The sequence below is a fragment of the Phyllostomus discolor genome, chromosome 1 (genome assembly GCF_004126475.2).
Source record: "Phyllostomus discolor isolate MPI-MPIP mPhyDis1 chromosome 1, mPhyDis1.pri.v3, whole genome shotgun sequence".
Taxonomy (NCBI): domain Eukaryota; kingdom Metazoa; phylum Chordata; class Mammalia; order Chiroptera; family Phyllostomidae; genus Phyllostomus; species Phyllostomus discolor.
Genome location: NC_040903.2, coordinates 196,715,422 through 196,731,486, shown reverse-complemented (window position 1 = coordinate 196,731,486; position 16,065 = coordinate 196,715,422). Strand labels below are relative to the sequence as shown.

Below are 16,065 nucleotides of genomic sequence, written 5' to 3'. Positions count from 1 at the left end.
CCTCCTCTCTCTTAAACACCTGTTGTATCATCAGCGTAGCCATACCCCGACATGGACCAGAGTCCCCCCCATCCACGGGAGATACATCCCAAGACCCCCAGTGGCTGGATGCCTGAAACTATGGATAGTACTGAATCCACATATACTATGTTTTTTCCTATACATACACATCTATAATAGTTTAACTGATAAATTAGGCACAGTAAGATATTAACAACAATACCTAATAGAACAATATATCGTAACAAAAGTTACATGAATGTGGTTCTCTCTCTCTCAGAATAACTCATGGCACTGTACTTGTCCTTCTTCTGATGGTGTGAGATGGTAAGAAGCCCACGTGATGAGATGGACTGCGGTGGATGAGACATTATTAAGGAAAACAAGGGTTACTGGAACACGAGCACTGCAGCATCGGGGACCTGGTACCCGAGACGGCTAAGTGACTAATGGCACGGGTCACGGGCAAACCACGGATATGCTGGACGAAGGGACGAGTCACATCCTGAGCACTATGTATCAGGACAGTGCAGGGCAGTATGAGATTTCATTACACAATGCAGAATAGCACGCCGTTTAAAACTTACGAATTATTTATTTCTGGGGTTTTCCACTTAGTATTTTCAGATAGTGGTTGGTCACCGGTAACTGACACTGCAGAAAGTCAAACCACAGGTAAAGGGGGACTGCTGTATGCACAAATGAGGAGAGAATGTGTTTTTAAGTGCTTTCTATTTACTTTAAAAGTCTTAAAGAAAAAGTCTCACTCTGCCTTCCAAATTATACTGTGATTGAATTTTCTGGAAGCCTGTTTTGTGCTTCCACTTTAAAAGAATCACAAGTTTAATGTAGAAAAAAATTAGAAAACATAGCCGAACCTCGTTATTTGTGGATTCTGTGCCTGCTTGCTAAATTTTGTTTCGACCTCGGCACTCGGGAGCTCTGGTGTTAACGTCTGGACGTGGGCACGGCAGGGAGAAACCTGAGCTGCTCAATGTGCACGTCCCCAGCTCAGGCAGCACATGGCCCTGCTCGCCTTTCTACGTGGCTCTCATACTGTGAGTAATTGTCCTTTTCACAGTCTATTTAGGGCCACATTTTTTTTTTGTATTTCTGTGCTTTTTTTGTTAGTGAGTTTGTTGTTTAAAATGGCTCCCAAGCTTGGGCTGAAGTGCTAACTCGTGTTCCTAAGTGCAAGAAGGCTGCGGTGTGCCTTACCGAGAAAACATGTGGCACCTAAGCTTCATTCAGGCAGATGTTACAGTGCTGCTGGCTGTGAATTCGAAGTTCATGAATCAACATCTATTAAGTAAGGTGTCTTTAAATAGAAACACACACAAAACAAGGTTATGTACTGACTGGCTGATGAAATGTGACCAGAGGCTCGCAGGAACCTAACCCTGTGCTTCCCTTAGGAGCAGTGGTCCAGTGCTCACCAACTGGGTCTTCCAGGTGACTTTACAGAACGTAAATACCTCGTGAGGAGAACCGACTGCATACAGAAGCAACGACTAGTTATTTAAATCAATAAAAAAGTCTTACCACTCAGCAATAACTACAGTCTTCATTATCCTAATATTCACAATATAATCCCCATGGTTACAAGGTTGCATAAGTAAAAAAGGTGTCATAACACTAAAATATTCACTAATAAGCTTCCCTATATACTCTGTAGTTAACAACAGCATGTATTTCTACTATAATTACAAGGGTGCAGATCTGATAAAAAGTGATGTTGGAGAACTTTGGGACTCATTATTGAGAGCTGAGGATCTAGCAAAAGTCCTACTGGTTAAAGAGCAAAAAAATTTAATAACAGGAACTGCAAAAGAAAATGTTTGAATATCAAAGATTGAAAAACAGCCCCTGGGAAAATTGTTACATCTCTAAAATATTTTTTCCAAAAAATAAATAAAAGATGATAGATATATAATATTGCCATATAACTTTGTCACAAAAATTATAGTACGGAAACACAATCTATACTTTATTCTCTGCTCTAAGACTCAGCTATTCTTTATGATTTTGAGCTTTGTTTTTTCAAGATTGTGTTTCAAATCAAATTTTTTACTTTTTACAATAAACTTTTAGTCTTTATGTTAAATGGACCCGTTTTTACTTGCATTCACTTCATTCACTATCTCTGGATAATGAGGACTTCCCACATGGCTAACACTTCATCACACACTTCTCCAATTTTCCACGTGGAAACATGCATAAAATGTACATAACACATAAACTCTTTTCTCAGTCAATACACTGTTTTGTTATCTTTTTTTTCACTCATGGGATAATTTTCTCTTTTTTTTTCTAATTTTATTTTAATCATTTTTCAAGTATAGTTTTCTGTCCATTACTCCCATACCAGCCTACCCACCCCCTCCCTCCCCACTTCCCTCCCATTTCCACCCCCCACTAGTTTTTGTCCATGTGTCCTTTATATTTGTTCCTGTAGGGATAATTTTCTCGAGAGAGAAATGCCTTGCACTTTTCCTGTCTCTGGTGCTCAGTTAGGCACCGTGCCAGAGCACCTGTGGGATGTCAGCAAGTGGCTGTCAATCACCTGAAGTCTTCCCTCTAGGCCACTCATTTCGGTGTCTTCGAACTTGCTCCAGTCCACTGAGGAGAACGCATTTCAACTCACTAACTCCATCTTGAAGTTTAGGTCATGACTGGGTTTTTTGGTTTTTAATTACCGTACATACAATCATTAGCTTCCAGAATATAATTGCTTTTACCATTCAACATTAAAAAAACAAACAGCACAGTGATCACGATAGTCAACAATAATGTAGTATGAAAACATTTTCAACTTTATTATTTTATGAAAATACTGAAAATAGAGAAGTTAATAAATTAAGTTTCTTTCCAGTAGAAGTTATAAGTTTCTTTTTTAGTTGCTTTAAAACATCACTAACAGATACAAAGATGCAAACCATCTGTCACAAACTAGAGGCCAGTGGCTATAGATATGAAGACCATGTAGATCTTAGACTCTTTATCGAGTTGCACCCTCCTTATTGTCACAAATCCTATCTCTTGAGCTCCAGTGATTGCTAGTTTATTGGCGGTAGGTGCTGCAAGTCAATCTCTGTTTAGTATGAACCCAATGAACAGGAACCAGAACTAATGCAATCTTTGGGCTAGGTCTGGGCACATTCTTAAAGCTCTACAGAGGAACAATGATGACCTTCAAAAACGTCCTCAGTGACTCCAAGAAGGATGACTGACTTTTATTTTAGAAAGAATGAAAATCTGCCTGAAGCTGACCTAGTACCTAGTTCTTCTGAATGTCCCGTAGTATCGGACACCTCCATCTCATATGGGACATTAGTTCACAAGTCAGGGAAAATCATAGCATATGTCATATTCAAAAAGAGACAGGATGAAGTTTAAAAGGATGTAAAGAACTATTTGTCACAAATATTATTACCAAAAAAGGTGCTAATTTATTCATCAAGCACTTACCAACTGCTTGCTACTAACTAGGTATTGAATAATTTTTCAAGGTGGAAAATATAGAGGGGAGTGGGGGAGAGAAGAGAGAGAGAGAAAGGGGGACAGGGAGAGCCAGTAAGGTGGCGAGAGAGAAGAGAGAGCATTTAAAGATTTACTTTGGAGGCCTTTCCTATCCAGGTTGATTACTGTAAGTACCTGTAAGACTAAATGTCCTATGTCTTATATTCTGAAGTGAAGGTTGGGGGGGGGGGGTTTGGGGAGAGAAACTGATAAAATAATATACTGGATTTTCATTCTTAAAATTTATTTATAATCTATTTATTTTCAATATTTTTGAGGTTGACATTCTACTTCAGGAATTAAGGTCACCAGATAATCTTACTTCCACCTAAAAAAACCCCTCCTTTACTTCACCTCTTCCTCCAGCCGCTGCCCTCCTTCTCCCTCTCCCTCTCTCCTTCAGTCAAACTTCTTGAAAGAATGGTCTATACTCACCATCCCCATTCCTCACCTTCCATCACTGCTCAAATCAATGCAATATGGCTTCAGTCACTATGAAACTGCTCCTGCCAAGGTCAACAATAATCTACATGTCAGTACATGCAAAAGATAGCTCACAGTCTTTATCTCGTTTGGCCTCTCAGCAGCGGCGCCACAGCTGACCACTCCCTCCTCCTGCAAACAGTCTTCCCTTCACCTCTGTGGCAGTGCCCTGTCCTGACCTTTCCACTCTTTGGCCTTTCCTATTGGTTCTCTTAGACACCAAGATTCTGTGAGGCTAGGCTCAATCTCCATTAACCTCTATTCTCACCCTGCTTCACCCTGCACATTCCTCGGGAGACCTCATCTTTTTCTGTCCTGTCCAATACCGCTCTTATGCTGATGACTCACAAGTCTATCAGGTCTCCCAGATCTTGCACCTAGATTCCACACCTATATCTAACTTCCAATCCGAAACCTCTATTTGGACTCTCAGGTATCAAGAACTTGAAAGTCAGTAGGTCTAAAACTCAGTAGGTGAAAACTTACCATTTTCACCTCAACCCCAGACCGGTTCTTCCTCCTCCTCCTCTAGGTTCCCGTATATTTCATTAGTAAATGGGACCCCACCCACCCAGCAGAAACCCAGCCATCATCCATCAGTGACACCCCTTCTCCACTACTACTCAGTCTCTAACGGGAGTCTGGTGCCTAAACATTTCTCCGGGTTTTCCACCTCTCTCCACCTCCACCATCGCCATCCAAGTCCAAGCCACTTACTATCTTTTGCTCAAATTATTTACTAACTGTTCCCTGTAAATCACTCTTGTTCCTTTTGATTCTACTCTCCACATCGTAAGTAGAGCAAGCTTCTACAACTGCCCGTCTGCCACATCAGTCCGTATGAATTCCTTCAGTGCCTTCCTACTGCCCATAGAGTCCTCGCCGGCTCCTCTTGATCTAGACCGCGACCACCGCTGCCGCCCTGGGATTCCAGGAAGCCTTCCGGCGCTCAAGTCTCTGAGCTCCGTCGGGGTAATGCCTACCTGTTCTTTGGGTTTCACTTATACATCCCTTACAAAGGGAGGCCTCTTCCATTAGGTTAGAATTCCCAGCTACATCCAATCATTAAAAAAAACTCACCTTCTTCCATTCCTTATGGAACAATCTAGTAATATTTTATATTTTATAATTCTATATTTTATAATGCTATAGCACCCTGTTCTTCTCTTAGTTACTTAAATATCCCCGCCCCCATCAGAACAAGTCAGTGAAGGCTAGTATCTACCACTTCATCCCCAAACTAAGCACAGTACTTGGCACAGAGTCGCTACTCAATAAATACTTGATCATTAAATAAAGGACTAAAAATTCTAATCAAATTCAACATCTTTCCCTAAATAGACTTTGAGACTAAAAGGAAAAATAAAATCACAATTCATGAAAAAAGGCTAGTATGCACTTTATCTAGTTAGTCCATTAAACACACAGAAATTTAATTCTCGAAGAAAAAAGATGCATTCCATTAAATCACCACCACTTTACTCTGAAAACAAGAAACTAAATGGAAGAATATCAAGCACTTATCTTCTCTTTCCTATACAAATTGTATTTCCAATCAAACAGTCCTGGTTCATGAGTGGAAGTTTTTCTTTACAGAATTCCATTTAAGAAATGGTACAAAAAAAAAAAAAATCACCACACTGCAACCTCTAATGAAGAAATAACTTACTTAGGCAAAAAAAAAAAAATCAACGGATAAATCACTAGATGAAACATTAGATGCAAGACTGATGGGAAGCTTTACAGTGGGGGGACCAGATTGTCACCCCCTGTCAATCTTGGCACTCCTGACTGTGGGACAACCAGGCACTGTGTGCCTCCTAATGGAATGCAAATGAAGTACACAGTATCACCTAGGTTACGAAGCACACTTGCCAAAAGCCAGGTGAGCTTAAATCTAAGAAGGCTTTGGAGTTAATGTCTAGTTTACAAAAAAACATGGAAAAGAGAGGAACAAGTCAAATGAAACCACAAGACAGCAGATGAATCCAGAATGTGAGACATTCTGCAAGACAACTGACACAGGTTTTTCAAATTCAATGGCATGAGGTAGAAAAAGAGAATAGGAGAAAGTAATCTAAATTAGGCGTTCTTCTCCACTGAGGGTGATTTTGCTCCCCTGGGGAGTATTTGGCAATGTCTGGAAACATTTCTGGTTGTCACGACGAGGGACTGCTACTGGTATCTAGTCAGCAGAGGACCGGGGTGCTGCTAAAAACATCCCACGACACACAGGACAGTCAACCCACAACAAAGACTTGTCCTGCTCCAAAATGTCTACGCAGCATCCTACTCTGAACCAGCCAAGCAAACATGAATTAATCCACTGGGGAAGTTTAGCATGGATGACATCAAGGAATTACTTTTAATTCCATTAGTCTGATGAGACAATAGGGGAAATCTGAATGGATCAGGTGTTAGATGATACAATGAAACTGTTGTTGAGCCTGTTACATGTTATATAGTGTGTTAACCTAAGAAAAGGTTCTTTTTTTTTTTTTAAGATGTCTAAGAATAAATGGATGAAATGACACGAGAGCTAAGATTTAGCAGGAACAACAAGAAAGGCTTAGTTGGAGTAAACATGGTAACCTCTTGATAGTTACTGACTCTGAATGATGGGTACATGGGGGTACAGCTCACACCACTTTCCGTACTTTGGTGTACAGCAGCCCCCCTTATCTGCTGGAGATATATTCCAAGACCCCTGTAGATGCCTGAAGCTGCAGACAGTTCTGAAGCATATACATATATGCACACACACACAATGCTTTTTCTTATACACACACACACCTATGACAAAGTTTAATTCATAGTTTAGCCACACTAAGAGATTAACAACTAGTAATAAAATAGAACAATTATAATTTACTGTTACAATAAAGTCAAATGAATGTCGTCTCTCTCAGCAAACTGCCCCAAATTTCTTTTCCCTTCTTCACAGTTTCATGGATAGATTTGTCCTTACCATAGATCTCAGCAACTCGGCCTACAGTTTTTTCCTTTACTTATTGAGAACTTTCACTTTTCCACTTCAAAGGAGCACTTCACAGCTTCTCTGGGGCACATCCAGACTGCCGGCATTATTACCGTTGTGTCTGTAGCTGTCACTAAGGCAGACGGTCACTGGAACGCCACTGGCACAACGACACTGCAACCATGTTCCAGTAACCGAGAGGGCGACCAACGGACAAGCAGGCGAGCAGCTGAGGCACGGTGGGTGTGCTGGACAAAGGGGCGGTTCACATCCCGGGAGGAACATCCCGGGAGGACAGAACAGGTTGGAGCAAGGCTGCACCACACTACTCGGAACAGCACACTAAATTGCACATTTCTGGAATTTTCCATTTAATGTTTTTGGTGCACAACTGACTACAAGTAACTGAAATTGTAGAAAGCAAAACTGCAAATAAGGTGGGGGGGCCACTGTATGTTTAAAATCTTCCACATTTTAAATGACATTTTCCAAAAAAATAATATAAGAAGAATGTGCAGGATTGTCAGAGATTGGCACTGGCATGAAGAAAACGTTTATCATCTAATAAGCCAAAGTATCCTAAGTCTAAAACATTGCAACTCTTGTATCTTGTTCAACAGACCTCTATGGAGAGCCTACAATTTGCAAGGCACTGTCCTAGGTGCTACAGGTGATAAGGAAATGAGTCAGATAGTCTCTCTCTGCAAGGGACTTACAATCCCAAGAACAGAGCCAACCAAATGGCTACGCTTAGGCATGGCTTCAGAGAGACCCTGATATTTGAGACGTGCCTTGAAAGCAATACAACTGTAGGGAAAAGAGGGTTGAGGAAGCTGGCTAAACAGGCTTACAAGGCCATTCTGGATAGAGCTCACTCCCACTCCTCAAGCCTCATCTTCCAGTTTTCTTTCCAATCACTTTCTTCCTGGCTCTCACCAAAGAATTGGAGGCACTCAATATTCAAAGCACTAAAAGGAGTTCACTGCAAGTACAAAGGCAGAAAAGCAGTGCTCGTGGTATTTATATTAATGACCTGTCTGATCCCCCCATCCCACAGAATAATTCATTTACCTCTCTATAAAAGGCCAGAATACCAGTCTAGTAGAGATGAAGATATGTCATATTTTGGCTTGAATTAACGCAGAGAATGTGACAACAAAAGCACTGGAAATTTCAAGTGGGGTGAGAAAAGAGACAAATTCTGTCCTGTAATAGAGAAATCTGGGGGGAGTAACCTGGTGGCATGGCACTCTGCTGTCAGCCAACAGAGTCACTCACTCAACTGCCAACCACAGCGTCTTGCTTACTTAAAACAACGGTATTTGTTCTCAATCTCTAATGCCAAGCCCATCTTAGAATGGCACATCCCTATCTTTTGGAAATCTTTTACATGTAGATCTGAGTTTGTAGATGAAAAGAGTCTCTTCTTCACAGGGAATCTAAGATAGTAAGTGCTAAGAGTGTCTATTTTAGGAAGCCATAAAAAATAATTGATCCACTTTCGTCCTCTCCTCTTCCTACGGGGAGGGATCAATCACTGCTGTCCTGTCGCCCTTTGACCATTCCCTGGGAGGCATGACTTCAAACAGAAGTTTAGAGAAACGGCTCTCTCGTGAGTGAAGAGGCATCAGAAACTTTCTTCTTCGTTGTCATTTTCTATTTTTTTACCTTGGCCAAATTCCAAGGCTGTTAACTCTGGAGTGAATGGTAACAACAATGCAACGCAGTGAACTGGTCATGTCTTAAATCTTTAAATCATGTGAGAAAAGCATGTATGGGTCAATTCCTTCAATGACCAACCGACTCACCAACCTGACCCCAAAGGGTCAAATGTGTAGACTCCCCTGTGTACCGCATGTGTATCTATAAGCACAATTAGGACGCTCCCGATGGGAACAAGATTTCGGTCCTTCGACTGGTGAGATCTTTTAATTCAGGAAGCTGACGGCTATCAGTGGTCCCTAAATAATTCTTTTCAAGAAGCGAAAAGTTTACATGCATTTCAAGTCCCAGTTCTTTCAGAGGCTTCTTTTTTATGCTGCCTCTCAAATGGAAATTTTAGTTTCCAACACAATTTTAAAGCAGAGCCCTTTGCAACTGGAACAAAATCTAGGAAGTCGGTCAAAGGAAACCAAGAAATATACCTAAGAAGTAACTTTTGAGCCACCTCCCTACTCTGGTGTCTAGAAACATCTTCAAAACACGTTGGATAATCCATATTTAGCTCATTGAAAATTTCGAGGTCAGACCTCTGACTCTTATGGAATCCTTTGGAGTGTAAATTGGCTAGTCATAGGTGTTGTAATTAGGCTAAGCACTGGTTAAAGCCCCGAGGCCTGCTCACTTAGGGTCCTCTGGCTGAAAAGATGCGGCTGGGACAGAGGCTTTCTTACCTGTGGAGTCATCTTCGAAGGATCTGGCTCAGGGGCAGCTTGATGCTGTTCAGCATTCTGGTTCTTGGCACCACTCTTCAAAGGCTCTTGCTGGACAGTTGTCTTACTCCCAGAAGCCGTGGACGGTGGTGGAGCTAGCAGGGATTTGGAATGGCCCTGGGAAGGGCGGGAAGGAGATGCCTGAGAAGAGGGCAAGTAGGACTGGGAATGGCTCATGTAGGACTGCGAGGAGGAAGAGGAAGAATAAGAAGAGGTGGGAGCCAGGTAGGATTGGGAAGGTGGGGACTGAGAAGGGGACGGCTGAGCAGGAGGCAAATAGGTCTGAGACGAGGCCGGGGGGTAGTACGAGGGTGGCGGTTGAGGTGGGGGCATGTAAGACTGAGAGGGGGGCATATAGGACCCTGGCGGTACAGGGGGAGATTGAGGAGGGGAATCCAGCTCCATGGGAACCAAACCAGGAGGCCCGTCTCGTTGGTGGTGGAGCATCTGGTGTTTGTACTGCTGCGGCTTCTGATAGCTGAGGGCCGGCCCAGGTGGAGGGGGCATCGGTGGCGGCGGTGGCTGCCAGTCTCCGTAGCCGCTCCCGGGCATCACCGGCGGGGGCGGCAGGGGGGGCGGAGGAAGGTGATGGGGCTGGAGCACGCACTGCATTTGCTTCTGGTGCATCTGCTGCAGCTGCTGGAGCTGCGCCAAGTGCTGTTCGCGGAAGCTCATGAAGCCGGAGGAGGAGGGGGCCGCGGGAGTCGTCGAGCTCGAGTACCCGGGCCCGGGCGAGGCCTCAGGAAGCGCCACCGGCGGTGGCGGCGGGACCGGCGGAGGCGGATAGTGGCTGCTCCCGCCATATCGGCCCCAGTTGGGGTACATATCGGAGAGGGCGCAGGGCTCGTCCCTGCACCGTTACTCGTCGCAACCGACCTCCAGGAGCCGCGGCGGCGACGGCGACAGCCGGAACTCGCGGCGCCTACAGGCCCCGGAGCTTGTAAACGGAGCGAGCCAGTGCGCCGGCGCTACCGAGCAGGGCCCGCGACCGAGAAGGCGGGGTCGCACCGGGACGACTACGCCTGCGCAGTAGCCACCGAGAGGAGAACAAAGGCGAGATAGAGCGACCCTTTGCTTGGCAACCCTCGGTTGCCATCTTCCTTCAGGTTCGGATAATGTAGGTGAGAGTAGAACGCTGTCATAGAACCGAAAAACCATAGAGTCTCATAGCTAAAAGGGGTGGTAGAGATCCTATCGCTCCACGGGTTCATTTTTGAATGGGGGAAAAAAAAAAGAAAGAAAGAAAGAAAAGGTTCCAGCTACAATAGCAAAAATCGGAAGAACAACGAAAAACATGAAACAAGTAGAAATAACTCTCGTAAGAAATATGTAGAATTTATATGGAGATAACTACAGAACCATACAAAAATCACATCGGAGTGAGATAAAATTAGACTTGAAATAATGGAGAGGCTTATCGTGGTCTAAATGAAAGGAGGAAAAATTGTAAAGATGTCAAAATTCTTCTCAAATTAAATGAACACTTAATTCAATGATAACGAAGAACCTAACTGGGAACAAATTTGTGAAGAGTGTTAACATTTTGAAGACAATATAAGGCTACACCAATTCCTGCAGGCAGCTGAAAGGTAACATCTGCAGTTGTTATAAAAAGGGGAGAACTGACTCTTTAGAATTCTTTAGAATAATCGAACAGATAAAAACTCAGGTTGGTGAGTCTCAGCTAAAGCAAAGGTAGCAAAGAACAGATACCGAGATTGTCGAGAGAGGACGACCTAGAATATAAGCCAATCCCTCAGAGTAATACTGAACACGAACTCCTGTGGCTTGCATAAATCACGGAAAAGCAAAGCTGATCCACGCTGCCACCAGCCACACCAGCCAGGGCGCATGCTGACGTCGGAAAACACTGAGCATGTTAATTGTGTCACTGTATCGGTTGTGCACCATGGAAAACTTTCACCTTGCTTTCTTAATGAGCAACCCAAATCTTCACCTCTCTTAGGAGGTGGGTGTGAGTGCAAAGTGGGAAATCTAAATATCCTCAGAAGAAAGAGCTTCTCATTCTCAAGGAGGAATTTAGTTGTTTAACTTTTTATTAAAGTATAATATATATATACATAAAATTACACATTGTAAGCATACATCTTAGTGAATTTTCACAATTGTGTAACCAGCACCCAGATGGAAAAAAATATTACTCAACTCAGAATCCTTCTTACTTGTATTTTCAATTTTTTAACTAAAATTCTCTCCTGAAAAATAAAAAATAAATGTTTTTACTATAATAATAAAGGGATAATCAGGTGATCACCTCATCAGATTCAGAAAAAGAATATGATAAATTTCATCATCCTTTCATGATTTTTATCTTTAAAATTTATTAATTTGAGAGACAGAAATATCCCTTTGTTGTTCCACTTATTTATGCATTCTTTAGTTGTTGCTTGTATGTGCTCTATCAATCCGAAGCCTTGGTTATCAGGATGATGCTCTAATCAACTGTGCTAGCCAGCTAGGGCATCATTCATGATTTTTAAGAAGTTTAGCAAACCAAAAATAAAAGAGGAACTTCCTTAATCTTGTAAGGAGTATCTACTAAAAAAAAAAGTACAGCAAATATTACACTTAATGGTGAAAAGTTGAAATTTTCCCCACTGAGATCAAGAACAGATATCCACTACAATCGTATCTGGTATGGGTTGAATTGTGTACCTCCCAAAAAAAGGGTATATTTTGGGTCCTCACCCCGAGTACCTCAGAGAGAGACCTTATTTGGAAACAGGGTTGTTGCAGATGTAATTCTTTAAGATGAAGTCATGGTGGAGTAGGGTGGGCCCCAATCCAATGTGACTGGCAACCTTTTGAGAAGACGGCCGTGTGAAACAGACACATAGAGAGAAGCCCGTGTGATGGAGAAGGCAGAGACTGGAAATGAAGCAGTTGTAAGCCCAGGAGTGGAACAAATGGAATTCTCATATGCTGCTGGTGGTAGTGTAAACTGGGATGACCCCTCTGAATGGCTACTTGGCAATATCCACTAAAGCTGAACAGACCTGTAGCCCAGGAATTCCACTCCTAAACATATAACCAGGAGAAATACATACATGTACAAGAATGTTCACAGCAGCAGTGTTTGTAACAACTGAAACTGGAAAATCCAAATGTTCACCTACATTAGAATGGATAATCAAACCGCAGTATATTTATATAATGGAATGCAAAACACCAATTAGAACCCTGGCCAGGTAGCCCTTTGGTTAGAGCATCACCCTGATATGCCAAGGTTGTGGGTTTGATCCCCAGTCAGGGCACATGGGCACATACCAGAATCAACCAATGTCCTAACCAAAGTGGCTCAGTTGGTTACACATCATACCACAAAGCAAAGGGTTGCCAGTGTGGTTCCCGGTCAGGGCATATGCTTGGGCTGTGGGTTTGATCCCCAATCAGGGCATGCGCAAGAAACAGCTGATTGATGTTTTTCTCACACATCAATGTTTCTCTCCCTCTCTTACCCCCTTTCTTCCTCTTGCTCTAAAACAAACAAACAAATAAACACCTACAATTTTTTTTAAAAGAATCAACCAATGGATGCATAAATAAGTGGAACGACAAATCAATTTCTCTTTTACTCTCTCTTTCTAACTTCAATACATAAAAATTCAGAAAAAACAGCAATTAGAATGAGTGAACTATAACTATATGCAACAACTCAAAAAATTTTACAAATAAGCATAATCACACTCAAAGGAACACATAACCTGAACTATTTTATAACCCAGCAATTTTCAGCCCTTTTCATCTCGTGGCACACATAAACTAATTATTACAATTCTGTGGCAGAACAAAAAAATACATTTTTTGCTGATTTGTCAAAAAAGAAAACAGGTAGTTTTGATTCATTCACATTAGACTGCTATTGTTGTGTTGGCTGTTGTCATTTTTTAATTTGACAGACTAAGGGAAAAGATGTCAGTGCCCCTGACTAAATAATCAGGTATGGTATGTGCTTAAAATTCTTGTGCATACAAGCGTGCCATGGCACAGCAGTTGAAAATCATTGCTCCAATCCAATCTCCTACCATGAACACTCAGAATGCACAGCTACACACACAGCGATTCCACCTGAGAGAAATCCAGAAACTACCTGAGTGACTCCTACACAACGGGTGAAATGAGAAAATATCCCCAAATGGGTAGGAAAGGCGGAGACCCTTTCTCACCATGAATCTCACCTTCAGCATAGTGCTATCCAACTGCGAGGGAACCCCCAGCTCCCAGCCTCTCCCTGAGGAGTGAAGTATTTGGGCCACACTTCAGGTGCCCCAACTTTTAAGGATCCCATATCAGGGATGGATTCCAAAAACACCTAGCTCAAAGCCAACAAGTCTTGTACATGTGAGTCCCACAGGACCACAGCAAAGAAGCAGTTTTTAATGGGTGTGTGACTTCTTCTTAAACTTTCATTTCTCACTGTACATTGCTTTGATCTCAATATACATTTTTATTGAGGTAAAAAGCACATCACATTGAATTTACTATCTTTATCATTTTAAGTGTAGTTTGTAGTGTTAAGTATATTTACATTGTTAAGCAACAAATCTCTAGAATTTCTTCATCTTGCAAAAATGAAACTCTATGCCTACTAAATGCTAATTCCCCCCCCCCCCATCCTCTGCCTCTGGCACTACCCACCTATCTCTGTCCTGTCTCTATTTAAAAAAAAAAAAAATTATTTTAGAGAGAGAGAGGAGGGGGAGAGAGAAACACTGATTTTTTGTTCCACTCATCCATGCATTCATTGGTTGATTCCTGCATGTGCCTTGACTGGGGATTGAACCCACAACCTTGGCACATTGGGACAACGCTTAACCAACTGATTTACCCAGACGGGGCTCTCTGTCCCTATTTTAGCTATTTTATATACTTTGTATGAGTGGAGTTATACAGTATTTGTCCTTCTGTGACTGGCTTATTTTATTTGGTATAATGTCCTTGAAGTTTATCTGTGTCGTAGCATATGACAGAATTTCCTTCTTTTTTAACTCTGCATAATATTCCACTGTGTGCATACACTGCATTTTCTTCACCCACTGAGCCAGCAGTGGGTATGTGTGTTGCGCTCACCTGTTGGGTATGGTGAACAGAGCTTTAATGAACTTGGGTGTGCAGATCTCTTTGACAGCCTGCCTTGAATTCTATTGAATATATACACAGAAGTGGGATTGCCAGACCATGGTATTCCTATTTTGGATTTTTTGAGGAACCACCGTGGTTTTTCATAGTGGCTGCACCACTTTACATTCCTAACAACAATGCACAAGTGTTCCAGTTAATAGAATGCCGGCCACGTTCTCGCCCACACTTGTTACTTTCTGTTCTTTTGATAGTGGCCATCCTAGAGGGTGTGCGGTGTTATCTCATTGTTTTGGTTTGCACTCATTAGTGACGATGAACATCTTTTGCTGTGCTTGTTGGCTATTTGCGTATTTTCTTCAGATAATTGTCAATTCAAGTCTTTTGCCCATTTTTAAACCGAGTTACTTGGTTTGTTGTTGTTGTTGAGTTGCAGAAGTTCCATATAAATTCTGGATTTTAATCCCTTATCGGGTAAATAACTTCCAAATATTTCCTGCCATCCCACAGGTTGCTATTGTTTCCTTCGATGCATGAGAGCTTCTTTTGGTCTGGGGCAGTCCCGTTCCACTACTTTGTCTCTGCTGACTGTGCTTTTGGAGTGATATTCCAGAAACCATTGCTGATCCAATGTCCTGCAGTTTCCCCGTGTTTTCTTCTACTCTTACAGTTTTAAGTCTTAAATCCATTTTTGAGTTAACCTTTGTCTATGGTATAAGGTGAGTCTAACTTCATTCTTTCGGTGTGGATATCCCGTTTTCCCAGTGCCACTTGTTGGAAGGCTGTCCTTTGCCTGTTGCGGAGTCTTAGTACCCTTTTTGACAATATCTTGGCAATACTTACAAGGGTTTTTATTTCTGTGCTATTTCGTTCTATTGGTCTGTCTTAATGTCGGAACAACACTGGCTTGATTGCTACTGCTTTGTAATATGTCTTCAAATCAGGAAGTGTGAGGCCTTCAACTTTTTTTTTGTTTGTTTTGACTACTTGGGATCCTTTGAGATTCCACATACATTCCAGCATGCTTTTTTCTATTTCTTCAAATATTGAGAAAAATGGACAGAACCAGTAGATAGCTTTGGGTAGCATGGACATTTTAACAATATTGATTTCAGTATACATGCACTGAATGTCTTTCCATTTCTTTGCATCTTCTTTGATTTTCTCTAGCAATGTTTTATAAATTTTCATTGTCTTTAACCTCTTTAGGGTTTACTCCTAAGTATTTTATCCTTTTTGATGCTCTAGTAAACTGAATTGTTTTCTTAATTTTTTTTTTGGTCATTGTTAGTGTTTTGAAATGCAACTTATTTATTTGAAAGAGAGAGAGATCAATTTGTTGTCACACTTATTAGTGCATTTATTGGTTGATTCTTTTATGTGTCCTGACTGGGGACAGAACCTGCAACCTTGGTGTATTGGGACAATGCTTCAACCAACTGAGCAGTAGGCCAGGGCTCAATATTTTCTTTTATGGTTTTTACATGCATTTTATTTGAGAATTCTATCCAAAGGTTACACATATTTTTCATGTTTTCCTAATATTTCCATAGC

The 16,065-nt window shown here is 41.8% G+C and overlaps 1 protein-coding gene across 6 annotated transcripts in view; it reads right to left on the bottom strand.

Moving 5' to 3' along the window:
- Positions 1-10,408, bottom strand: part of YLPM1 (YLP motif containing 1) — a 61,790-nt gene extending 51,382 nt beyond the window's left edge. For 2 of the 6 annotated variants that reach the window (XR_004900065.1, XM_036012219.1), the window contains exon 1: positions 9,373-10,408. Coding sequence is in view for 5 of the 6 variants with exons in the window: in XM_036012219.1 (XP_035868112.1) it covers positions 9,373-10,236 (864 nt within the window). In the remaining variant the exon portion in view is untranslated. The remainder of the gene's footprint in view (positions 1-9,372) is intronic. The other 4 variants (XM_036012209.1, XM_028506841.2, XM_036012224.1 and 1 more) reach the window with 4 other exon arrangements.
- Between the last annotated feature and the right edge of the window lie 5,657 nt (positions 10,409-16,065).